The 27,062-nt window shown below is 37.7% G+C and overlaps 3 protein-coding genes across 3 annotated transcripts; 2 read left to right on the top strand and 1 right to left on the bottom strand.

The window, feature by feature from the left end:
- Positions 1 to 1,019: 1,019 nt before the first annotated feature.
- LOC140934846 (zinc finger protein 593-like) lies at positions 1,020 to 3,882 on the bottom strand. The gene is made up of 3 exons (XM_073384406.1): positions 3,615 to 3,882; positions 2,073 to 2,135; positions 1,020 to 1,551 (listed from the first exon to the last, which is right to left on the bottom strand). The coding sequence occupies exons 1-3, from the start codon at positions 3,806 to 3,808 to the stop codon at positions 1,395 to 1,397; spliced, it is 414 nt and encodes a 137-aa protein (XP_073240507.1). The 5' UTR covers positions 3,809 to 3,882; the 3' UTR covers positions 1,020 to 1,394.
- A 336-nt stretch (positions 3,883 to 4,218) lies between these two features.
- On the top strand, positions 4,219 to 16,020 carry LOC140935744 (rho GTPase-activating protein 8-like). The gene is made up of 12 exons (XM_073385310.1): positions 4,219 to 4,901; positions 6,578 to 6,700; positions 7,021 to 7,108; positions 8,537 to 8,668; positions 9,121 to 9,207; positions 9,648 to 9,746; positions 10,498 to 10,614; positions 11,114 to 11,187; positions 12,053 to 12,130; positions 12,960 to 13,088; positions 14,507 to 14,616; positions 15,444 to 16,020. The coding sequence occupies exons 1-12, from the start codon at positions 4,373 to 4,375 to the stop codon at positions 15,615 to 15,617; spliced, it is 1,740 nt and encodes a 579-aa protein (XP_073241411.1). The 5' UTR covers positions 4,219 to 4,372; the 3' UTR covers positions 15,618 to 16,020.
- Positions 16,021 to 23,842: 7,822 nt separating this feature from the next.
- LOC140934167 (adenosine receptor A2b-like) lies at positions 23,843 to 24,586 on the top strand. Its single transcript, XM_073383841.1, has one exon. It carries the CDS (start codon positions 23,843 to 23,845, stop codon positions 24,584 to 24,586), a length of 744 nt encoding a protein of 247 aa, XP_073239942.1.
- The last annotated feature ends 2,476 nt before the right edge of the window (positions 24,587 to 27,062 follow it).

Here is a 27,062-nt window from a genome sequence, read left to right as displayed (position 1 = left end):
ACCCCTTGACCTTTTGGAACCCCGTAGCTCATTGGACTATGAATTAGCCAATAGAGTTGGTCGTTTCGCCCACAAATCCCCTTGGCTTACGGCTTTAGTCGTTTCGCTGAAGAAATAGACTACGAGTAGTCCCCCGTTTGTCCTCAGGGATAGTAGAGCAAGCGAAACGCGAGCGCGCGTAAAAAATTACCCCACGCGAGAAAGGCGAGACGTGGTGGGGAGAGAGAAAAATAAAAAATTCTCTCTCCCCGCCGCGTGTCACCTTTTCTCGCGTGGGGTGATTTTCACGCGCGCACGCGACAAATGGGGGACTACCCGTAGTCTACTGAAGAAACGAAACGAGCGCTGCACATGTATATGCCTAATTCAATAAAGGTTGCTTTGGTAATTGGTCAATGGCAATAGCCCATGTTCGATATACTAAAAGTCTAACATGACTCCGAGGCTTTAGGGTCAAAATTGCAAATTTGTTACGACTCCGTTGTCTCGCAATTCCCAGAAAAGACTTGAGCAGAAAGAAAACCAAACCAAATATAGAAAAATGACCAGAAAGCCTCGGAGTCGTGTTAAAATTTTAATTATATAGAACTTGGGCTATTGGGCATTCAGCTCAATGCAATGCTTTGCTTGAGTGACCTCAAAATAATAGATTCCCAGTGCCCAAATACCAATACCCAAAGCAACCTTTATTGAATCAGCTACATACCTCGTTGTTTCAGCCATGAAGCGAAAAAATGCGACACACACGTATACACCGCGTTCTTTAAGTCACAGATCAGAATCAGATCAGACGGAAAAAGTAAGAGACGAGGCGAAATGACTTAAGATATTAGCGAACAGGGCGTTGGCGAAACGACTCGTAGGCGAAACGACCATAGACCCTTAAAGCAAAAAATTGTTTCGTTTTACTCGTTACAAAATTTGATTTAATAAAAGATGTTTGTAAACAGTTTTAGATCGCTGTTAGGCTGTTGCTATAAAGATGTAACTCACTTCTGAACCCTCAATGAAGTTTTTTTTGTTTTGCTTTTTGTATGATAAAGGTAAACTTTATTTTTTTTTTATTTCCTGCTGTCTTGTTGTCCTTACGCTCTTACCATAATGTCATAATTTGATGCTACTCTCGTGAACATTTCAAGAAAAGTACTGCATTATTTCATTTACTGCGGGTAAGAGCTCAACCTAACTGAGTCTAGGGCAAAAACAAGACCTAAATTACCTAACACATTGTACCAACAACCCTGCATTCACTGTTGTTTCTTTATAAAACAATCAAGGCTCTGTATAGTACAAACTCTCGATGTCTTCTAAGTGATAAAAAAGATAATCAGTAAAAAGAACCCGAAAGCATCAATAATTATTTTAATTTGTTCACAATAGTATCCTGTATGATTTCAAGTGTCAAGGTTTTCAATATTTTCTCCACTCTTCATTTCTTCATCCTGATCAACAGGTAATAAAGGTTTTGTTGATGTAAGTGTGTATGATCCCATTCCAGCTGCTCTCTCAGCTTCTTCTGGTGTGTATGGCACTTCCTTTAACATTTTCACCCTGACAAAAGAGAAAAATCACAAGTCAGAACTGACACTGGGGATGAGGGGGGGGGGGAGGGGTAAGAGTGGGGGCAGGGGTGGGAAAGGAAGAGAGAGAGGTGCTGCACCCAAAAGTTTACCTTTGGGGAAGTCTTTCGCACACTTGGTATTTTCACAAGTTGAGATAAAGGTAAGGGTAAGAAAATATTGTACATTGTTGCATAATAATATTTTCTCCTCTTTCCCCTGCTTCACTCCCTTAAAGAACTCCCTCCTCCTGCCCTTTCCTCTCCCGCCTCCTGTACCCCTACTGCCCCTTTTCCCCTGTACTCTCACCTTCCTGTCCTCCCCCACTATAAAGTAATACTGTTTAGACCTAACTTTCATCATATGTTTTAAAAGCATTTCTCTTTGGCACCACTACTGTGCCTGACATGGCAGAGGGTCTCAATGGGGTGGTAGCTGTAGCAGTTGACAGTAAAACTTTTCCAGTTTTGACAGCTGACATTTAACCCCATTGAGAACCTCGTAGCAACTTACTTCTTCCGGTGAACTCTTGATCTTATGTGATCTTTTAATGACTTATCATCAACAAAGTATCTCCTAAAAAGGAAAAAAAAGTAGTTCAGCATCTATATCTTAAGACTATTGCTAAAAATTTCTTAGTAAAGACTGAGTGGAATAAAACTCTTAAACTCATACCCCATGTTCATAACAAGTTAGGGCAAAATAGTCCCCTGGACTTATCCATACAGAGAGAATGCAGACCAGGGATAAAACAGAATACCCTGTAATTCATTGAATGTGGGGAGTAAAGTGCTGGTGATCGAAATGCAGAAATCACACCCAATCACCCAGTATTTTCAGACCTAGGTATTAAAAAAACTACATGGCATGAAAAATGGAACATGTATTGAAACTGAAAAACTAAAACTTCTTCAAAACCTGGTCAGAAACTAAGTATGAGATGTTAATCATAATCCTGATATTACATATATGTTTGGTCTGGATGGAGTCTAGCCTGGACAAGTGCACATTGCATGTCTGTGGTTTTATCTGATAAATATACATATATATAACTATTCAGAGAGGGAAGAAATATGCTGTGTAACTCATTGTCTCTGATTTGAGATAATTTTAGAAAGAAGACATTTTTCATTACCCCTGCTTGTGCACTTGGACTACTGTCATGCAATTATTGATGATATATTGCTATCAACAACTCTCTGGGAGCCAGTCTCCAAAGGATTTTTTTCAGTCCTTCAGGCCTCAGTTTGGTCTAAAAATAAGGGGAGGGGAGCCCGGGCCCCTCCCCTGGATCTGCCACTGTTAATGAAGTGAAGAGGACAATATTGATTCTGTGTCATTATCCCAGTTCCTTTATCAGGAATGACAGAACACTTTTTCAAGTAAGGGGCCAGAAAAGTAGAAAGTCCCAATAATCAACTGACCCCAGAAAGCTGTTGTTACATTTAACATAGGGCATTTAATAGTTCGGCAGATATCAAGATAAAAATTATCAGTAAACAAAACAAAATGGATTGATTGTTTGCTACCATATACGCTTTTATTCTTTATAATTTGATTTGAATATTTGATTTTGGGTGGGAAAAAATACTGGGGCTTTCAAGAAACAGGCCCCTGACTCATGAATTGAAGTGACTAAAGAGAAAGAGACTAAATAGAGACTAGAAAGAGAAAGGCTAAAGAGACTCTCCTCTTAATAGTCTTGGAGGGTGGGGAGGGGGGGGTTGCACTTAAAGCTTCTACCGTTCCGCTGAGTTGCTTGTCTTCACAGATTCAGTCACAGACGTGCCAGGTCAGAGGAGATTAGGTTAATTAAGTGGACAATGAAGATATTTCCTTCACATTTTCAATGCTTAAGACGACGAGTTCCCTTTAAAAATACGATCCAAAATCTCGCTAGCCTTTCCTTCTACAATTCCAAAACCTAGTTTTCAAGACAAATCTCAAGAAAACCAATAAGACTTAGAATATTAATTACTTGCCACTTTATGAGCGTATCGCAACTTGATCAAAGAAGACGTGTCTCGTTTATCAGTAACTGCAGGTAAAACTTACGCGCATTGTATGCAGTAATATTGTCCAGCGCCAGGAAGATCCATATCTACCTCTTGTGATTTCAGTTTGGCAGTGTTCTGTGGCTGCATGTCCACGTGGATTTGATCCAAGTCTTTTGTTCGACGTTTGGTACGGTATTTCTTTTTCAAGTGTTTGTCATTTTTATGCATTCGTTTCCTTCGCAATCGGCCCATGTTTAGAACTGATTTTCTCGCAGATATTAACCACAACCAGCAAATACGAGAATAGAAAATGTTCGAGCAGTTTCCAAGATTAATGTTTCCAAGATGGCCGCTAGATGTGAATCGTCCAGGCGCTCCTTGCGTAAGGTGCGGAAGACTGGAGAACGGGGTGACCACTAGCTACCCTGGGAGGGAATGGGAGGGTATCCCGGAAAGATCAACGAATAATAAAAATTCCAAAAAAATCGCAATAAAAACTTCTCGAATATACGTTTTAAATTAGAAACAATATTCATTTTTATTTACTTTCAAGCCATCTTTTTTGTACATTTTAATTCAATATCTTAAAGCGAATTTAAACGAGTTCTATTTTGTCAGTAGGGTGGGGATAAATTATTGAGAGCGTCGAAACGAGGAAAAGTTGTTTTCTTTAGCCTCGAATTTTGAACGAAAAAAGTTGCAATGCCAAAGTTGTCACGAGATTCTACGGTTCAAAGGGAGTTTCCCTAATGGGGTACAAAGGAAAAGATTAAATGGTGTTTTGTCTGTCGTCTCGTAAATAAAATCTCGACTGACATGGACGAGGCGCTTCCTGGGTTCGAAAACCGATCAGACGTCCAGCAGGAAACCTTGAATTTGTCAACAAACTCCGCTCAAAAGAAAGACGTTTTTCGCTCAGACGAACCTGTCACGAATCGAAGGTCGGGCCATTTGACATCTCCTGGAACCAAAAGATATGGCATGACTAATTTTGACGATATAAATGTTCAACAGGACTTGTTAGATGAATTCGACCCCCTGTCATCACATTCGAATACGACTGAAAATGACTTCAATGACGGAGACCCATCGGGGAAGAAGAAGACATCTGTCCAAAGATTGGACACAAAGAAGAACATGGAACCCCATCGGTCATCTGGGCTTATCTTAGGTAATATTGAAGAAACAAGCTTGGCAGTTGCGCCGACAAATTCTGGGGATGAAAGGATTTTGAGTGGCTGTCAGCAAACTGAATACAGTGAAAAGGTTTTTGAAAATGGTGGAAAGTTGGAAAGAGGTGAGGTTGATGAAGATATTGATGGTGAAGCTGAGGTTGTGGATGAAGGTAAGAATTCCCATATTCATCAAAGTAGCTTTCACAAGTTTTCAGCTTGTCTGCTTCTATAACCTTTAATAGTTGGGTTGATTTAGCTTGCACTTTTAACTAGTGATTAGATCACCTCCCTGATATTTGATATGGGTGATATTTGTTCAGATTAGAGTACTTTTAATTCATGTGGAATGTTGTAATACTGATTTGACATCGATAAGATATTGATTAACTACAGTCAGTTAAACTGCCTTTATTCAAAGCATAGAAAGAACAGCTATCCAGTTTAGGAGAATAAAGCTTTGGATCAAATTCCACTCATATGTTTCTGTGCTCATTACAGTACGTTTATCCATTCCAAATATCAAGTTTTGTTACCATAGCCTTTAGTTTTTGTGGTATAAAAGGTGTTTTATACGGATGATCAACTTCTGAAAAACTGCCATGTGTGCCATGATGTGTGGGTATTTTCTTTGGTGTGTGTATGTGTTTTTTTTCTTTGAACTAGATGACAGGTTGTCAACCTCAAACCCCACACTTTGGTACATGTAAAATAAACTTGTCAAAATTCTAGAGCTATGGCCATTTTCACCTAATAGATATATCATTGGTCTAATAACAGTCATGTCATTTTGGGCTACTACAAGCATCATGTTTCCAGTTCTGTCTGATACTCTTTCCAAGCTTCATTTCATTTAATAGCCTGTAAATACATAGTCTGCTACACAGCTGTTTTTAGAGTCGTCACGCAACGCTCCTCCCCACTAACGGCTGCTGAAAACCGAACTACATTCCTTTCCCTTTGTGTTTGTGGCCTAACGAACAAGCCAATCATGTATAAGAAATTTACCAATGCGTGAGCCCCAGGGCGCTAGGAAGCGAGCACGCTTCTCAGTTTTCGACAGATCAATCAATCGTCGCTGAATTTAGACGGGCTCTTGGTTTTCAAGCAACGAAAAGGTTAATTACAAAAAAGTTTGTTTTAAGTGGTCAAGAAAGTTCCAAGTGAAAAAAAGGTTTGATAGGCTTAGAAGACTTTTACCAGGATCGATTGGTTCTTCATTTAACGTGCATATGTACGGATATGTAATAAAGAATTTAATGTGGGAGATGTGCTCATTGTGTTCCTGTGAAAACTAAACTGTCAAGGGTACTAATTTAAAAAGCAATCCTATAAATTATCGATGAGCGATTTCCCGAAACTATACCTGGCAACTTTATGAGCACGTCCATGTTGTGCGTCGCAATTTGCTCAACTTGCTTGCTGCCGCTGCTTATCTCCTAAATTTTGAATAGGACTCGACTACATCAACACTACTGTAGTTAATTGCTTGTTTTCACGCGACAATTTTGATTATTCTGTCATTCACACATGGGGCACCGATAAAAGCAAAGCTGTGATTGGAGGAGTCACAGTATCGCAAACATGGCACGAACACTTTCCAGAAAACGGGAGCTGAATTACAATTGGTTTATCACGGGAAAGGAATGTAGTTCGGTTTTCAACAGCCGTCAGTGGGGAGGAACGTTGCGTGACGACACTAAAAAGGGCTGTGTAGCAGACTAGTTAATACAGCTCAATACTCAGTCCTTGCCACTAGGAGCATTTCGTGGGGAAATGTTTTGCCTCCCTGGTTCGCAAGCTACATGTATACTCATGTGACCAACTTTCAAGATTAATTTTTAACCAATCTCAACAGACACAGCAGAAGTGGATAGAAGTGGAGAAAATCCTAGTCCCCATCGTTCAACCTTGAGTAAATTGGATGATGACTTCCGTGACATTGCTCAGCATCATATACTTTCAGTGGCTGGTAAGCAATCATATTATTATTGTGAAAGGTTTGAACCCAGGAGTCATTTCATTAGAGGGTGGAGCATGATCACCCAAAGTATGAGGACTGTTCCTATTCAGGACTACGCTCCCCGAACAATCATGCTCCACCTTCTTATGAAATCTACACAATAGAGGTTTTTTAGACCTACTGTATAGTGTTTTTACAGGTGACATGAGGGCAGGTTTTTAACCATAATATTTTATGATTATCACTGGTAGTGTCATATATTAATTTTGAAGCACGAACAAAAAAGCAAGTTGTCAACCACTGTGAATAATATATTATTTTCTTTGCAGGTGATGATAAAAGTGGAAGACCAGTTATTGTGTTCTCATCATGCAGAATGCCACCAATAACTTCCATTGACCACACACGGCTATTCAAGTAAATAATCTTACACTATAATACTCAGAACTCTTTAATTAATAAATTAATTTATAAACTGTCTAATTTACAATCATGTAAATTAACAAATTATTTATTACATATCAACGTGCAAAGAAAGTAGTGTCCGATAACCCGGGGCTGGTGGATTTTGCTATCGGGCTAGTGAATTCTGTTTTTAACTTGCCCAACAGGCAAGTGATCATTTTTTAGGAATTCGAATAACAGAAGAACTTTGAGATCAATTCTGCTTCAAAAAGCTTTTGGGGCTAGTTGAAATGACGTCTGGGCTAGTAAATGTTAGCTTCAGCTTGCCTGAGTGGCAAGCTGTAAAAATGATTTTCTTTGCACCCTGCATATTTATAGTTATTGCTTCGGATGACAAATGGCAAATTTATCACTCTTTTAGTTTATTGGTATACCGGTAGCCGGCATTGCAGAGGTGATCTAACCCCAGCTAGTCAAGTCTGTGAAGTTGCTGAAATCCTTTTTCTGGACCCCCTTTTTAAAACCCTTTAAGTCCCAATAGTGACCAACAGAAAATTTCTCCTAACATCATCCGTACATTTTCAAGAGATAAGGTTATGAGAATTAATAAAACGATCAATAAAGAGAAAATGCCTTGATCTTTCATTAAATTCTCTCAACTAATTCTCACAGGAAATGTACATAGATCACTTTGGATAATTTGTACCTGTGTATTAGGGCTTAAAGGGTTAACAGACTCAATGTATAATTATACAGAACTGTGTGTTTCGGATTTCCCTTCAAACAACAACATTATCAGGGCTCGAAATTAAAAAAATCCCCAGGTCTCCTTTTGGCATCCAACTTGAGAAATAAAGTCACCAGATGCAAATTTTTTTTTAACCAGTTTGTGTAATGTAATTATGATGCAGCTTGTAATATGGCACGATCCATCAGATTTGACTGTTCGAAATATCGTGAACAGAAGTCAGTATAAATTTGGAGGTAAACTTGCTTTGTGTATACGATTCGGCACATTTTCTCTGATGAAAGCAAAGCAAGGTAGGATGAAATGTTTGTTTTCACTTTACTCTTTTAATTTAAATCTAAATCATAGAGAAATCTGGTCCCCAAAGTGGCGACTAATAAACCAGAAGTTTTAGTCGCCAAGGAGAAAATGTTATTTGCATTGGCGACCGTATCAGTCGCAATTGCGAGCCCTGATTATTGACAACTGCAGCTCAATTTCTTTGTGAAAGCAGTTGCATATATTATATAATTCTCAACGATACCCTTGTGAAATCAAAGCCCATTTTCTTCTGCAAGCAGCACCCCAGACATTAAGTGTATACTATGCATCTCAGAGCCAGCTTCAGCATCAGTTTAAAATGTTGCTAATGCTATAAATCAGCCTAATCAGAGTCTCAGTTTTCCAATATTAGTGGTTTTGTTTTATTGTAGGTATTTATTACGCACATTAGATCAGTATGTTGAGAATGATTACACCATTGTGTACTTTCACTTCGGGCTTACCAGCAAGAACAAACCAGGCATGTCAAAAGTCATTCAACTCTACCGTGAACTGGATAGAAAGTAAGAAGTAAAAACCACGTGGCCTTGTTTTATTTGCATGGATGGTGTTCTTTTCCAGAGTGCGTAGAAAGTCATGTCCGATAGCCCGGGGCTAGTGGATTTTGCTATCTGGCTAGTGAGTTCTGTTCTTAACTTGCCCAACGGGCAAGTGCTGTTTTTTGGGGAAATTCAAATTACAGATTGAGGGATTGTAATCAATCTTGCTAATCAAAAAGGGTTTTGGGGTTAGTTGAAATTACTTGTGAGTTAGCACATGCTAGCTACAGCTTGCCTGAATGACAGGCTGTAAAACTGACTTTCTTTGCACCCTGTTTTCTGTATCTGTCAGGATCATATTGATTTCTGAATTTTTTTTAATCAAATTATGTTCCTCCTTGAACATCTCTGCTTCACTTCAAATCATTTCATGTAGTTTTTCTGGTACATTTGTAACAGATTTAGTCTACCTACAGGTACCGAAAGAATATCAAAGCCCTTTATGTTGTCCACCCTTCAAGTACCATCAAGCTGATATGGGCCACCCTAGCAAAGGTTTTAAGGTACAAGATTTATCAGTAATTTATTGTATTCGCTCTTCTTTCCCCCTTTTTTTCTCTTTTCTGCTCTTTGCACCCTTTTCCTAAATGGTAACAATGCCACTTGTTGCCAGTATTAACACTTTTTTTTTATTCTTGAGAAAAGAAAAGAAAAGAAATAGAAAAGACTCCTTTTTGTCTTGTAATTTTTTAAAATTTTTTGTTCCATAATTTTTACTTCATTTTTCCCTTTTTTTTGTAATAATAAAGAAAGGGTGGAAAATTCAATTTATATACTAAACCTTAAGGAAAGCAATGAGGGCTGTTTCATTTAGCTGGGTACGTGGACTCCCTTTCTCTTTCCTTTTCAATCAAACCTGATGCATGTTTCAGTGAATGTGAAGTCTGTGGTGCAGTAGTGTGCAATAGTCCATGAAATTAATGATGAGGCTCTTGTTTTGCAGCCCTAAGTTTTCAAGGAAGTTGTTTTATATAACAAGACTTCAAGATCTGGCAGATATTGTTCATCTTGATCAAATTGACATTCCTAAGCAAGTCATGGAGTAGGTGTCTCTCTTATGCCATTATGTATTACAGGTCAAAATTAAATTCAGGTTAAAAAGTTACCGTGAAATCCTAGGGCTTGTATTTTTTAAAAATCCAGTTTGATTCTCATTTTCCTTTGTTTCCTAGCCCTAATTCGTGAATAATTAGGGCTAGGAAACAAAGGAAATTGTGAATCAAAGTGGATTTTTAAAAAATACAAGCCCTAGGATTTCACGGTAACAATTGTTCTCCCAGTGACATTTTCAGCCTTAGGAGGCAATTTACAGAAATTCACTATTTTTCCATTCAGGTTCGTAACGTAGTTAGACAACAATTCTTTGTTATGACTCAGTTTATGTGCAAAACTAAAATGTTATCAGCATCTATCATCTTTCTTTTGTTCACCACCTTGAATTGTTTCCAAAGTGCTTTGAAAGTTACTGCTTTATGGCTTCCAGGACCAAGGAAAAAATATGACTTCCAAAAGTGAAAACATTTAAGAGATGGGTTGCTGTGAATTTTTCATGGGCACAAAAAATTGTTACGGATGGTTTCATGGAAATGAAAAATTGTTTTCCATGGGAATTGAAATCCTAGGGCTTGAAGTACTGATTTACCCTGAGACTGACTTTACTTACAACATATTATATGAATTGATATTTTGAGAACATTTGTTGGTAGTTGTGGTTTATTATTATTTTACAACAGTGTGAAAAATAGATATTTTAAGTAATATTGACTCTCACCATGATGTGTGTATTACTTTAGGCATGATGTTGAGATTTCCAGCCAGGTCAGAGCTGCTACACCCAAAGCACCATCAGTGTTTTATGCAACACCCACAGAAATTCCAAAAACACAGCAGTTTGGTGTGTCATTAGCATGGTATGTAATGACCAGGGCTGTCATTTAGTGCCGCAGGGCCAGGGATTTCCCCAGCTACCATGAACATAGCCTCTGGCTACTACGAAAAATGAACCAGAAGAAATCCCTAGCTGTTTGAGTACCCGCCTACTTGACCTTTAGCCTGGATATTGATGCTTGAAGGGTTAACTGATTTGTCTTTCAGGAGTAGTGTACAGGAACTCCAAAGAAATGATAACGAATGATGAAGAACATGTTAATGAAAAACTCCTCCCTTGTACATGTAATTTCAATTTATAATATTTTTTTCGAAGGATTTTTGCACAAAAACATCAAGGATTACATTTTTTTCTGACTTTTGAGAGAAGCCAACAACCTATTTGGTGATAAATTTGTGTTTTATCCTCTTTTTTTTAAAGAAACATGCTCATAATATTATAATAATTATCACTCTTATGTATCTTTTTTCCATTTAGTAGTCTGTTCAGACATCAAGATTGTTGATTGTTATCTTTTTCAGGATGAGACAGAAAAACGATGGGGAGTGCATTCCACTTGTATTGTCAGCATCAGTGACATTTTTACGAGAATCTGGTAGGAATCATAGCCAAAGCTTACCAGATTATTTAGTCCATTGTTTTAGTATTTTTTTGGCTTTGAACATGCATTTTTGAGGCAAGATGTTGATTGTTGAAAACACAAACTGTTTACTTAATCATAAACTTACTTAGTCACAATTATTTCATAGTATCTTTTGATTGACAAAAATTTTGATCAACTGTGTCACTTTTTAAGGTCAAAAATCTGGCAAGATAAATTATCAAGAGAGTTCTAAATAGCGGAATATCAGTTGATACTTCTAGGCTGTCTAGGGAACCATATCGGTCAAATCCAGCCAACATCAATGTCAGAATCTTCGCTCTTTGTTATAACTGTGTTGCCATTGTCAGTCTATACTTACTTTAAACTTGAGGTTGAAAAGATGAAATATGCAAAGTCTTGTTAATCAAGCAAGAAACTGAATGAATTGAATGATTTTGTACCTTTTAGCTAATTCCTAGTATTTTGGAATAATTCTCATTTTTGAAGTAATTCTCTTGTCTATTAGACAGGTCCTTTTATTAGTTAGGGGCATCTAATAAAATTTTAACAGCTTAGAGGGGGTGTCTATGAGAAAAAAGGTGTTTACTTGGAAGTGGGCGTTTCTTAGGTCATTTATGGTAAATAATTTTACCACCCCAACAGAATACGTATTTACCCAGGGTAACTCTTAGAGGCACTCATCACATATTTAAGGCCACAGGTAATGGTACTTTACCCATACCCGTACACTGGGAATGGTTAATCTTAACATTCCTATTACATCCCTTTTGTAATTCCTCTTCTTCTGGGATGCACCCCTTGCCCCAAAGAAAGGTGTTAACCAGACCTACATTTAAAGGTTTTTTCTTAATATTAGCTCTAGAAGTTGAAGGGATTTTCAGAAGATCTGCCAACATGAAAACTGTTAAAGAATTCTGTGTAATGTTTAATGAAGGTTAGTGGTTTAGTATGAATTAGCATTTTAATTAACCACCGTTCACTGATAACAAATCTATGATACATGTAAGTAATGTTTTAATCATTTTCAACTTCTTCTGGACTTAGGTGAATGAAAGGAGGAAAATAATTATATCCCTTTAACGTAACACAACATAACAACTTTGTTGTCGATGTGTTTAGCTAATGCAAGCTAATTTGGGTCAAAAAGGGAATAGATAAATAGTAAAGAAATGTACAGTTTACCAAAGGAAATGTCAATGGTAATTATAAATGTGTTTATAGATTATTCTACAATGCCCTTAAATTTAAAATTTATAAACATCTAAAATAACGTGGAGCCTAACCCCTACTTAAATATACAGGAAAATGCTAAATATATTTCTAAAATTCTTAAGAGCTACAAAGTATACGGGAGCTACAAGTGTCGTTTAAAAGACCTACAAGGTTAATACTTCGTATGCTGGGTTCAAAGATTTGTCTTTGACTTTACTGTCCAATCAAGACCATATATATGGTCCAAAGTACTTCATAGAATGTTTCCTGTAATGTACAGTATTAAATCTAGGTGTTTGAAAATTCCTTATTTCTTAAGTGATAGTTGGAACACACAATCTGTTAACTGTAACAACCAAATTGTCATGAAATCTGTGTCAAGTGAGTTCATTTGGTCTATAATGCAGTTGGCTTTACTGCAACTTGTTTCGAAACTATAGACCAATTAAAAGATTCCAATTCTTCTTGCTAGTCTATTATAGCTTTTTAATCTAGATAAAATATGAGTGGGAGATATGTATGGGCATTTATAAGTGGTTATATAATTACAGGCAAAGATGTTAACTACAGTAACCCGGATGACATCCACTGTGCAGCAGTTATTATCAAGAGATTCTTGAGAGAACTTCCTGAACCAATCCTCACATTCAAACTTTATGAGACAATTATTACTAGCACAAGTAAGTGTCAGATTTCAATCCACAGTTTTCAAGTATTCCCAGATCTCTTAACTGGCAACACACAAGGGGAACCCAATCATAGACCTGTCAATATGTTCATAACAGACTGCATTGAACAAAAGAGAAAAATTAAATGTGAAAAAGTGTCAGTGGCACACGGGACTTAAAATTAATCTGACTCTTTAAGAATCATTGACTCCTTATCTTAACGCATTGTTATGTCAATAAATGAAGGATGTCTACTCAGGAAGCTCTGTGTAGTTAATTAGATCAGTGAACTTCTGTGTTTTATTTCTTTGAAGTTGTAATCTGCAAGGCTTTGTAATAGATTAAGGTTTTTGTTTTTAGTAGATATGTTATTTATGTACTTGTCCCCCTCCACGACTAGCTTTCCAGCTGTTTGCGTGGCAAGCTATCCAACCCCTGTATACAAAGAATAAAGTTATCGTTGTTGTTTGAAATCAACAGAAATCGATGTATGACCTTCTCTTGACTAGTCCAGATATGATCTACCACTGATATACTTGTATAATTTATGGGAATCGTAAGAGTTAATGTCATTTAAGTAGCTTTGTGTTAGGAACATCCTACGTGCTGCTGGTATTGGAATGTCGGTAGGTGGCATAATTGCAAAGATTGTGAATGAACAGGGATGGGTTTTTTTCTTTCAAAGATGCATGCAACGCGGAAAGAAAAGCTAGCGGTATACACGATGTTTGTCTCACAAACCTATTTTAATGATAGTCCCCTCTACTAACTATGGTTTAATGGCAAAAGCTCGTACAAGTCCCATCTATGATAATTTTGAGAGGGGTACATGTAGTTGTCCATATTCTATGCCAACATGTTGTGCTATTTAGGTTCTCAAGATCGGTGCAATTATTGGGTGTGGTCGTTTGATGTTGATAATGATAACGATGTTCACGATGTTGTTGATGATGATGATGATGATGATGATGATGATGATGATTTTGAAGATGATGATAATAGGGAATTTACGTTCCAACGAGGCGACGACAAGAAGAAAGTCTAGAAAACAATAGGTTTAATAAGCAAAACAACTACTTCGCACGTGCATCACGCTTTTTTGTACTTTTCTTTGCCGTTTTTGCAAAACTATGACTTGAAGATACCTAATTTCGCGTTTTATGGAGAAGTTAAACAAGCAGTGACGAAATTTTTTACTTTGAACTTGGATATGGTCCCTTGGAATTCAATTTCAGGAGGGTTCACCTACATTTGACGAAGTTAGTGGGTAGGAGTAATCGCGATAAAGACTGAAATACAATTCTATTTTTTTTGGCGATATTCTCGTCGCCGTCGCGTCGTTAGATCTTAAGGTCCCTAATGATTATCCTTGCCCTGTTTTATCATATTTTCAACCATTTTTATTCGCTTTGTTGTATTTCTTCTGTAAGAAATTCCAGATGCAACAGAGAAACTGAAAGTGGCATGGTGCATTCTACACAATGAGCTGCCAGAAGAGAACTTTGTTGTACTCAAATTTCTGATGGAGTTTCTTAATGAGGTATGGTCAGGGTTCTATTTAGGATTTATAGTTTGGGGGAGAAGTCCCGGATCATTTTATCTTTCTGGGAAACTGCCCACCTACCCTTCCCCTAAACAAACATTTTGCCTTAAGTAGAAGTAAGTATAAATGTTGGCTTAGGGGAGAGGAAGGTGGGCAGTCTCTCAGAACGGTAAAAGATCCTACGTCCCTAGTGCCGAAGGCCACGAGCTTCCTAGCGGGGTCCGGGGGCATGCCCGCCCGGAAATTTTTTTAAATGAATATGCGCTGAGATGCAATCTGGTGAATTTTGAGCACAATTTTGAGAAATGTTACAGTGTGTGCACTGACCTCGTCGCGTCTGGATGATTTTTATAGTTACTTATATACCTGATTGAAAAAACGTTGTCGCTCAAAAGTATAAACCATGAATTCCATACTCCGCAGGGGAGTTAACTTCACCCAAAGACGTGGGAATGTACTTGATTACACAACGTGAAATAAAATTAAATGATAACTCCACATTTGTTAATTGGTGTTAGCGACATGCTGCTTGAGTGATACGGATTTAGAAAGGTAAGGGTTCTTCGTCTACTATTCCTTGTCAAATTGGAATTTGGAATTGTCAAGAGGCAGTCGCGAGTACCAATACATGTGTACGAACTCTTCATTGCTCTACTAGGCCGTTTACGGTGACCTTTTTCCCAACAGATCATCGAGCGCTTATCATAAAGGGCGGCCATCATAGTTTTAGTAATAAAATGAATAAATAAATAAGTGAATTAATATATATCGATTTAGTGGCAGCACTGTAGAAACACAGTTTAGCAACGTCTTCATTGTTTCAGGTCTTGGATTATTCCGCTGTAAACAGAATGACGGCCATGAATCTGGCAATTGTGTTTGGACCGAACATTCTTTGGTCCAGATCTCAAGCGGCTTCATTAGACGCCATGGCACAGATCAACTCTTTCACCCTTCTGTTGCTGGAAAACGTCAGTTATCTGTTTGGAACCTCGTGACCTAAAAGTGCTGTATTGCGTTCTTGGAGTAAACTTTATGACTCTGCGGGTTTCTTCACGAGAGTAGTAGAGAAGAAAAGCAGTCTCGCACGCCCTATCATTTATACCGATAGGTCTTTTTTGTCCATTAAGATAACTATCATTTCAGACAGTTTACTCACTCACTTGTCGTCGGATATAAGTAGATGTACATGTTTAAATTATGAAACGTTATAACGGAATGTACGTAAGAATTATGCTTCATGGAGTGCAAATGCTGGACATTTCGTGTTTTATATCAGAAATATTATCAGCTCGACATTAAATGTGGATCACCATAACAACACAAATGTTGTAAGATCTGCGTTCTTGTCTATCTTGATGCTGATGTTAGTCAGATGTAAATACAGTACTGTTCTACGTATATTTTTCTCTGTTGACATCAAGGGTCGCCCAACAATCGCCTCTTATTCAGCTGGGAAAATAAAGTTTAAAGTCGTGAAATTCTTATTTTGTGATTTGTTCAGCTGTTGTCACTAATTGGGAACGCATTCGGTGTTAAAGTAATACACAGTGTCATGAAATGGCGAAAACAGTGGGGCCTCCCACCCCGACACTTTACACCCCAACACCCTCCCCCTTGGTACATTTCTAATCAAGATGGCCTTCTGTTCCAGCATCCGGCGTTCAAGGCGAAACAAACGAGAAGAGCACCCAAGTTTAACACGACCACGCAAGAAAAGATGTATGAAAGCTGCTAAAATTCGGCCTGATCTTAGTCAGAAACGCGACAATCCTGTGGGAAAATCTTTTACGCACCCTACTTTTTTCTCACAGCTAAAATTTGTTTACTTATTTAAGGTTCACTTTATTTTTCCAAGGGATTTTTTTAATTTCCTTCTTTTTGCAATTTCGTCTATTAGTTTATGTTTATCTTTTTAATTTCCACGGTTTCTTAGAAAATTAATAGGCCACTTGCACCAAGAGGTCAGGTGACCAATGCTTCCTTTAAACAATGAGTTGGAATCTTGCTGATGCAAAAAATTGACAGAGCATAAAAAAATTTTCTTACACCCGAAATTTAAGAGGAAACGCATTTAAGGGAGATATTTTATGGCACTTTGATTTTTCAACAAAGTAGTATGATTTGTATTGGCCGCCATGTTGGAGGGCATACTCTTGCCCTCCAACATGGCGGCCAAACCTACTTTTTGCTTAAATCTTGTTAAACATTTGATAGTTACCCTCAGGTGTGCTGTAAACGTTACCACATCATCTTTTCAACATTTTTCTTGAAGTTTAAGTGAAAAATTTGTGTTCAGAAAGAGGTAATTCATTATTTTAAAAATCACATTTTGGTCACGTGAGCAGATACGAACTTACTTATTTAAAGAAAATGGTGCGGGTTTGAAAATCAAATCACCATTATTTTGTTTAAAATATGAACCAATAATCGTTTTCCGAAGGCAAAATCATATAACTTTCAGTTTGATAAAAACGATGTCACATGACCTCTTAGTAATTGCGTCACAGTTTGGCTTTTTTTAAATTAAAAGTTATTTTACTTCGTTCCTTTTCCCCTTTCTCTTCATTTGCTTATTAGTTTAAGTGCTTGTCTACTTCAAGACAAGAAGCGCTAAATTCTTTGGCTTAATTAAACTAACTTTTTCTCAACTTTACACCTGTTCCTGGTTTAATAGAATCGTTATATTTTAAATAGTCTGTTTCAATTTCATATCCACTCAGAGATGAGTTAGGGGGAAACTAAAAGAGCGACCGGAGAGGGGCCTGATCTTAGGTTACCAGTTACAGTAATGGCTTGACCGTGCAAAACTGTGGGAAAAAATAGGAAAACGTTTATTAAAATGAGAGCCGGTCCTATTCAGAAAATTTCATTTTCATATGAAAAGTTTAGCAGAAAGCTTTGCGTAGAAGTTAGGGGTTATGGGAACTCGGAAATCGCCTATTACTTGACGGCGATGGCGGAAGCTCAGAAACGTACCTTCAAGATTTAAACGTTTTTCGTGAAATCTGCCTGGATTAGCTCAATGAACATCCTCGGAGACCTAGGGGCGGTCAGGAAACTCGGGGTTAAAATAAAACTCTTCAATCGCAATGGATCGGGAAAATAACCACACAAAAAGCAAAAACAAGTAAAGTAAATAGGGTATGGTGTATTTCATTAAAAATTCTAGTGAGTATTTATCTTCTTGTCTCTTAATTTTACCTGAATTCCCATACAAGACCATACAAATCCTTTATTTTCACGGCCATTTTTAAGGATTACGCAATTTGAAACCACATGTATTTATGATTAAACTCTCATACTGCGCTTGGGTTGGCTGTGGTTCAATATGATGCTCAATCAACATCAAATTATTTATTGACCATTATCGAGTTAAACTGAGATAATAAGCGGCTTTTAAAAATTTTCAAACATTACTCATTTCATTTATTTCGCTTTGTTTACAGGAAAAGTGGGTATAGTAAAAAATCATAAGATAAGCTTAAAAGGACCTGAGCACCGTCTCTGGCTGCGGAAACGAACTCCATATGAAGCTATGCCCGCAATGATACAGGTAAAAAACTGCAAGTCGTAATTCAACCCGAATTCAATACGGAAAGCAACTCTGATGAGTCAATGCTACAAGAAACTAGCCCTGCTCTAACTATTTTCCGAATTCCTTCCGCCGATTTTCACTTGTATTAAACCCCTTATAAATACCGTCTTGCGTGCCAAAAGCGAGTCGCAAAAACGAGATGATAGAAGATTAATGTATCAACAATCTCGCACAAATTCATCTCTAAATGTTTTATTCGTAGAGGTATTTCAGCCCAAGTAACGAACGATTTATTTCATGATGATTTATTTTATTTCTGTAACGAAGTTGCAGAGCGAAAATTTACCAATCACAGTTCGAGAGATGACTTAACCACGGTATAAACAAGTATCAATTATCTACATGTAACTGTGTATACCAACCCACCTTCTTCTGGTCGATAAAACCTTGCGTAGTCTCGTATTCTTTTCTTCGGGTCAAGATCGTGTTTAAACATTTCATAACCAGTTGTTATTTGTTTGCTGCTGTGGCGATAAATCTAAAATCAATATCAACGTCGTCAAACAGTATTAACCTTAATAGCCGCGATGAAAGAATTTAAGAGTTTGAAACGAAAAAAACTCTGATAAGAGATTATCAGCCTAGGGTACTTATATAGAGGGAGATGGAAGTAAATGGGATGTGGATCACAGTGAACATTGAAAAACCTTAGAGTCCTCCCCCGCCTCTCCCTCTGTTCCCAGTTCCGTTCCCCGCTCCGTTTCAATCCACGATCTTTTCTCTGCTCCGTTCTCCGCACCGTTCCTCGCTCCGTTCCCTGTTTTATTCTGTTCATTGTAGACAAAAGAAGACTAAGTTCTATCTTCTGATCACTCTTGACAATTGTTGATCAAGTATTACACCAATGATCTCATACAGATGCCCAAGGTTAAGCCAGGTTGTCCGCTAACAGTTCCCAGTAGTACACTAAGCTTAACTACACTAAACAGCTCGTATTTTCGCGAAGGACAAGAACGCGCGAGCAGTCAAATGCAAGGTCTGGAGCGAGTATCAAAACGGAGAATGAGACAGGAGAAGGACTCTTCCCCTCACCCAGTCGATTTTGAGAAAACTGACAAACTGACAAAAGAGCTGACTTTGCACAACCTACTGGTGATTTTTGCTTTCAGCGACTTGAAAAGCTAGTTTTAGCACTTCAAACAAACGCCGGTCACTTAGGATTCCACAGATGCAGTACCATCATCCCGGCATTGTGAGGGCATAATCTTGTCAAGTTTAACCCTTAACAATCTCATGGTCTCCACATTGTTCCAGTACGAGAAGCAGCAAAGAGATTGGTATTATCAATTGAGTTGATTCAGTGCGTGAATAATATTGGCCACAACAGAGAGATCTGAGAATAGCCATGTAGGGGTTACTAACATTACTGGAGTTAAAGTTCTGTTAACGGACACTTCCGTGAGCAGCACTGAGGCCGCTCTACCTTCCTATCAAACTGCTAGTAGCAACTCCCCGAGAGTGTACTCCCTTAATTAAATAAGCCATATATGTATGAGCCGCCCCTATCTCACCATTGGCAACCTCCACTTAAGTCACCAATACCAGAGTAATCAAAAACCAGAAATACGAATTATATTTTGAAATCGTATACGTGAAGCAATCCTACACTGTACGAGCGCAGAAAAAGCTAGGCTCGATTAGGGACGGACCATTAGAAAACTTATGGGGGAGGGGGGGGGGGGCGAAGTACAAAAAAAATATTCGCGCAAGGGAAAATTAAATGAAAAAAAATTCGTGCACGCCAATTAATCCTAAAAAATATTCATGCTGTGGCCTAAAAAAAATTCATACAAGGAATTTGATAACGAAAAAAAAATTCCTGCAGCTCGAAAATTCCCCTCCCCCCCATAACTTTTCTAATGGTCCGTCCCTTACTAGAGGTCGCTAGAGGGCCGAAAATATCAATTCACCATTTTTACATAGACCATAATGAACCTTGTTTACCTTCCAAAATTTTGCATAACTTTTGTTTCCAATTACTGAGTCGTCCCAAGAGAAAACTAAGACAATGGTTATGCAAGACAAGGCCAAGGCGCATTATGGTCTATGTGAAAAAGGTTTGGACAATGCTGAATAAACAGTGTCATGTCCATTTTCGGCTGTAACAAATGATAATTTGTAGTGTACAATCTGTTGATAGCGTTTTATTTACTTTTTTTAATTTATTTTCATGCATTGTAAAGATGTATGCTGTCGGGGCTAGAATCCCTATCAAATATAACTAAGACTTAATTTATAAAACTGTCCATTTGATTTTAAAAATAAGAAAGAATAAGTTGTACAAATAGATACTGATAGGGGCACGAAATAAAAAGCGAATGTATACCACAGATAAATTTATAGGTAAAAAAACCAAAGCGAACGAGCCGACTTGGAATTTGAAATGCAAATCTCATCATTTGAAATATATTCTCTAAATTACCCCTTATTTTCAGTACAATTATCATATTTCACTATCACTCTATGGCATTGCTCGTGGATTTTGTAGAGATGTGTGCGATTTCACTTAAATACAATCGGGTTAAACTAGAAATAATAAGCGGTTTCTACAAATTTTCAGACATTATTCACTTCATTAATTTCGCTTTGTTTACAGAATAAACGGCTAATATAAATTTTCCTTTTCTTCTAACAATAAGATAAGCTTAATCGGACCTAAGCACCGTCTCTGGTTGAGGAATCCATTTGAAGCTATTCCCTCAATGATGCAGCGCAGGTAGGAAACTGCGAGTCGTAATTCAACCCGAATTCAATACCGAAAGCCACTCTGATGAGTCAATGCTACAAGAAACCAGCCCTGCTGTAACTATTTTTCGGATTCCTTCCGCCGGTTTTGGCTTGTATTCAAACCCTTATAGTAAACTACCGTCTGGCGCGCGAAAACCGAGTAGTAAAAACGAAATATGATAGAAGATTAATGTATCAACAATCTCGCCAATAATTCATCTCTGTACGGGTTTTCAAGCCTGAGTTATTCGTAGAGGTATTTCAGCCCAAGTAACAATAGAAGTTTCTATCAGTATGATGACGCCATGATCGTGTCCCATGCCACAGAACATCCATTTCACTGTTGTTTCTTAGTTTACCAATGAAACCGATTAATCATCAATCGACACTAAATAAAAATTAAGAGAGTAGTTAAATAGAGACTGAATCCGGTCAAATGATAAGTGGTCTGATCATTTTATACCGACTTAGGAACTGAGCCACCATTTTAAATTTCGAGCAACGCGTAGACCTAATAGAAATTCAAACGTGATTCCTAAACGAAAAATCATATTGACCTGAAAATTGTTAAAGCGATAAGTTCCTGGGAAGTCTTATCCCTTTAGTATTGAACTATGAAACGTTAAAAATCAGGCCCGGGTTGTTCAAACATTGGATAGCGCTAACCAGCGGACAAATCCGTATCCAGCGGATAAATATTTTGCTGATTTTGGAGAAACTTATTGCGCTGTCCAGTGGATAGAGATTTATCCAGCGGATGGCGTTATCCAGATAAATTGTATTTATTTCAAAATATGATGCAAACCAGCGAGGAGATAAAAATATCTTTAGTTCAGTTTATCACTGTAACACTTCACTGAGTTAGATGATGGGTTTACTAGAGGATAGCTAAAATATCATAAAAAAGAAAGTTCGATGCAAATATCACAAGTGCTTAACAAAACTCTACGAATCTAATAAGAGAGTGTCTAATCGCCCAGTAATTTTGAATTTTCTCGGCTGCCCGTATGCAAATGTTAGTGAAATGGAATAGCCGAGATAATCAGTGATAAACCATATTTTAGGCAGGAAAAATAATTTACTTTACGAGCTAAATGAGACTTTCTTGCCAGAAATTTAATTTCCTTTAAACTCCTATAGTGTTTTCCCTATTTTTTTAAAAGGCGAAGTTAAACTGCTGTCGTAATTTTCGTTTTAGTCTAGATATTTGTTAACTTTTACTGTTTAAGTGATCCTGAATTATACGCCATCTTCTTTATGCTCTTGTACCCCCAGGGACGTCAAAAACCTCACATGTCTACCCCCACTAAGTACATGTATCTTTAACAACATTAGCTTTGACTTTTGCTCGACGCCGGCAAGTGCCAAGACAGGCATGCTCAGTAGGTATGTCACGCAATCTAACGACGTCGTCGTGCGAAAGTCGTCGATTCGTAAGCTCCCTAATATGGCCTTCGTGACGTCGTCTGAAAACACTCTATAGAGTGTCTTCACTCACGTGGCCAGCATATATGCAAATTTATTGGAACAAAAGAAAGCGTTTGCATAAGAAAAGAGTTCAATTCCCAGAGGACGGGTTTGGGACACCAACAAGGCCGCCGTTTCATTGTTTTGGGACATCAATATGGCCGCCGTGACGTCATGTGAAAACACTCTATAAATTTTCTTTCATAGTTATATTCTGATTCGTTAAATTCGTTTTCAGAATCTTAAGCAGACATTGTCAGAGTAACACGTAGCTGGAAATTGGAAAAAAATTTCATGTTCAACTATCAAGCTTTTCCACCTTTCAGAGGTAGTCTGACTTGGTGCACACATTTTAGGCATATCCTACCGATGAACAGTTACGACACGTAGATATATATTTTTTAGCAACTACTATAATTTGCAGTCTGTCCACTTTGAATTGGTAGAGTCAGCATGAATAATTGACACAACTAAATAATGAAAGTCTGTGCATATTCAATCTGTTCAATATAGTTGTTATAGTTTCGTACCGATGCCTATCAGTAGAATATCAACAAAAAAGCTGTCTTGAATATCACCTGGATATTTGAGTGGAAAATTGACGCCAAAAATATTAACCGGGTTGTTTTTCTTTTGGTGATAAAGTGGACTGTCGTTCTTTCTTCTCCTTCTTTCTTTACATCAAACGGGAGAAATGACACCTGCCGAACCATCTAAGCAAGGAGGGGCGACATTTGTATCCAGAAGTGAAGTGACTAATGTTGGCGACGGTCATAATTTGATCTCGATTGAGTTTGTGGCATTGTTATTTATTGTATGCTCATTACCCCTCTTTTATCGATTAATTTTCTCGGTCTCTGATAAGTGCAGAGAAAAACGACATGAACAACGCAAATACAGACAAAACTCTACTCCGCAGATTGATGGTTATTATCAGTTTTCTCGCTTTTCATTGGTGGTCCATTATAAGCAATTTGGAAGCACTTTACTTTTCTTGCCAGATCAAACAATCATTATAATCTAATCATATCAGTCCTTTTTTCCAGCGCTATCACGTAGTTTGGGACATCTACATAGTAACAAGGAATCAGCGGGAAAATAATCGCTTTTCAACGTTGAAGAGTGTAAAGGAGAAACAACGAAGAATTCAAATAGCAGACTTTAAGAAAACAAACAAATCATATTATTTTATATAAGTATTCATCGCTTTGATTCGAAAAATGAACTTATATTGACAGAGGAGACGGAAAAGAGCCTCCGGTTCCAAGGAAAAGAATGCACCACTCGGACCTCTACAACAATACACTCGTCGCTTGCGTCCTGAATTCCATCTTAGCTTTCACCGCCGTAGTGCTAAACGTTTTAGTAATACTCGCGCTAAGAAAGATTCCATCGTTACCAAGAAAAACTCTGAAAACATTGCTCCTCAGTATGTCTGTCTCTGACCTTGGTGTTGGTTTAGTAGCGCAGCCACTGCAAATTTATCTCCTTGTGAGCAACATAAATATTCTTTCTCAGTCGTATATTGATCTTGATCACTATGAAGCTATAATTCACGCGTACAGAGTCGTGGCCAACGTCCTAAAGTATGCTTCGTTTTTTAGCATCGTGGCTTTGAGTGCTGACAGATTTTTGGTTATACGCCTTCAGCTCCAGTACCAGGATGCGATAACTCATAAACGCGCCATTACTGGGGTCATTTCATTTTGGCTGTTGAGTGCCTTCCTTCCGTTGATTCGACTTCGTGAGTGGCTACCAGAGAACATATTTTTCATTTTGACTGTTACTATTCAGTTCATCAGTCTTATCACCGCAGGCCTGTTTTATTTCAAGACTTTCTTAGCCTCACGACAACACGCAGCTCAAGTTCAAGACGTGCCAGTTGAGAGCGGGGAGACGAATGAAGCGGTAAATGCAACAAGAGAGAGAAAAGCTGCATTGGGCATATTTTATGTGTATCTAGCGCTCATGGCTTGTTACCTACCAATAATTTGTTTTAATATTGCCGAAAATGTAATTGGTCCTGTGCGGACCTCATTGGGGTATAAAGTAAACCTCTACGTTACTATTTTGCTTGCACTCAATTCCTCTCTGAGTCCACTAATTTACTGCTGGAAGATGAGACGCATTCGGCAGGCCATGATTAACATACTGAGTCAACCCTTTCAAAACTAAGAGAACTGCCGATTAAGAGTCAGACAAACAATAAAAACTTTTAAAGAAAAATGTTTCTTGTTGGTTGATTTTAGAAGTAGAACGATTGGAAGAAATAGATAATAATAATAATAAAGATAATAATAATAACAATAATAATAATAATAACAATAATAATAATAATAATAATAATAATAATAATAATAATAAAAATAATAAGCACAACGAAGTTAGAGCAAATCGGATCGACGCGCGTCTTATCAGCCACGAGAGAAAAGACGTCTGCACAATTGAAATGAGCTGGCCATGGATCGAGAGTAGAGCTAAGAAAGATGAGGAAAAGACACTCAGGTATGGGCCCTTGATGTGGGAGCTGAAGCAGAGGTACATTGGTTACAGGGTTGAACAGTACAACGTAATAATTGACGTACTGGGTGGTTACTCTAAACACCTAGAGAAGTCGTTGAGGAAGCTACTTGGAGCGAGAGCACGAGGCGTACTTGAGCGGATGCAGAAGTCGGTCATCTCAAACACTTTGAACATTGCCAGAACATTTAAGATAAATACTTAGTTAGGGCGCTAAGGACTCCAGTTTTTAGGTTTTCTTTTTTTTTCATCTAGAAATCCAGAAACACAAGTTTGCTGATGTTTTTACTAAGATTTTTTGAGAGTATTAGAGTTTCATAGTATTCTTAAGAGGCTTTTACTAGAGATAACCATATTATGATGGCCTTGTTTAGGTATATAAGAGATAATGAGAGTATAAAAACTGGATAATTTTCTAAACAGGCTTTTAGAGAAAATTATATCATCATGTCTTTGCGTAGGTTTTACAGAGTATAAGAGTTTAATAATATTTTAAATTGGCTTTTTAAGTAGAGAGATTCATATCATTATGTATATTAGGATTGTATTAGGTTTCGCACCGACCTTTTTTTACTTCTAAGTATAGCTTCTCAAGTGGTGTAGGTTACGTTACGCGCCCTATACTACACATAATGTGGACAGCATTCCAAAGTTTTATACTGGGAGATAATAATAATAAGAAGAAGAAGAAGAAGAGGAAGAAGAAGAAGGAGGAGGAGAAGGAGGAGAAGGACAAGAGGAAGAAACACAACAACCACAGCAGCAGCAACAACAACAAAAACCAGTAGATGATTTTTGTCGACGGAGAACTGATTTTAGATTGCGTGTCACAGAAAATGCAGGACTATTTTTAAACGAGTTTCAGATAAACGTATGACAAAGGGTTATTCCGAGTAAATAGATGAACAGCCGGTTTATATTATGCAAAATATGCTAAGTATTATTTAAGGTAACGACGGTCGTTGATTCATCATACGGGTTACTGAGTACTTCACGAGTTATGTGTACTATGGACCGTAAAATAAAAGCAAATAGAAAGGAATGGTGTGATATTAATTTTGGTTTAAGCTCGAAAACTAGATTGGCTGCAAACGTTAGGGTGCGCCACAAGAAAATTGGACAATGGGGCAGTGTAAATAGGATCATCATGAAATATTGAGCTCTGAGTATATTATCGTTAACCTTGTCCTTTCGATAAATGTATTCATTCCAATTCAAAGAGGACAGACGGCAAATTGTTGTTGCTCGAAATATCTAAAGTCGTAACTGTTCATCAGTAGGATGCCTAAAATGTGTACAATTCCACAATTCGTTTCGGCTCCTTTAATTCCTATACCAAGAAACATGTAGAACATTTTAGGAGGAGCCGCCGACGACGTGAGCACAGTTACTGACTTTCATATATCGCTTATATATCGTTAGGTGTAGTTTTCCATATATCGTGCCCTGTCTCTTAACTTGGACTGTATGATAATGTATGATAAATTATGGTGCTTTTCTTTTAATTTTTTTAAGGTGGCTCGATACAGTTTTTTCAGGGTCAATACCTCCCAAGTTTAAGCATTAACTACGTCCCATATTCAAAGATTTGGAAAAATTGCCACCACAGTTGTATTAGATAAAGATAAAAATTTGTTATGATTAGGGTTGCAACGACATCGGAGTTGTCATAGTAACGAAATGACGCTATTACCTATCTTACTTGCAGCAGTATATCTCGGGACTGGGAACTGTTCTTCCAAAATCGCTCACGGTAGCTTTTTCCTCCCATAGCGGCCTCGATGTTCGTGAAGTTTAAGCGAACTCTGTAAGAGCGTTATTGAGATATTTGGGGATGATATTTTTATGGTTAGAAACACAGTAAAAAACATGCAATTTCACCTCATAGTAGTTTCAATCTTTTTAAAAACGTGTGTGAGAGGTCATGGAGAAAGCTCCAGCCGATTGCTAAAAAGAAGGGTTTCATTAGTATGTATCAAATCGCTTTAGTTAGTGGTTTTGTAAACATGTTGGTCTTCTTTGACAAATTAGCTTTCTTTTCATCAGGGCCCCATTCAAACCAGCCTCGCTGGACCGGGCACCCCTGAATAAATATTGTTCAAAATAAAATATAAAATAGAATAAATATATC

This window comes from Porites lutea, chromosome 4, assembly GCF_958299795.1.
Source record: "Porites lutea chromosome 4, jaPorLute2.1, whole genome shotgun sequence".
NCBI classification, from domain to species: Eukaryota; Metazoa; Cnidaria; class Anthozoa; order Scleractinia; family Poritidae; genus Porites; species Porites lutea.
This window is presented reverse-complemented; position numbering and strand designations above follow the sequence as displayed.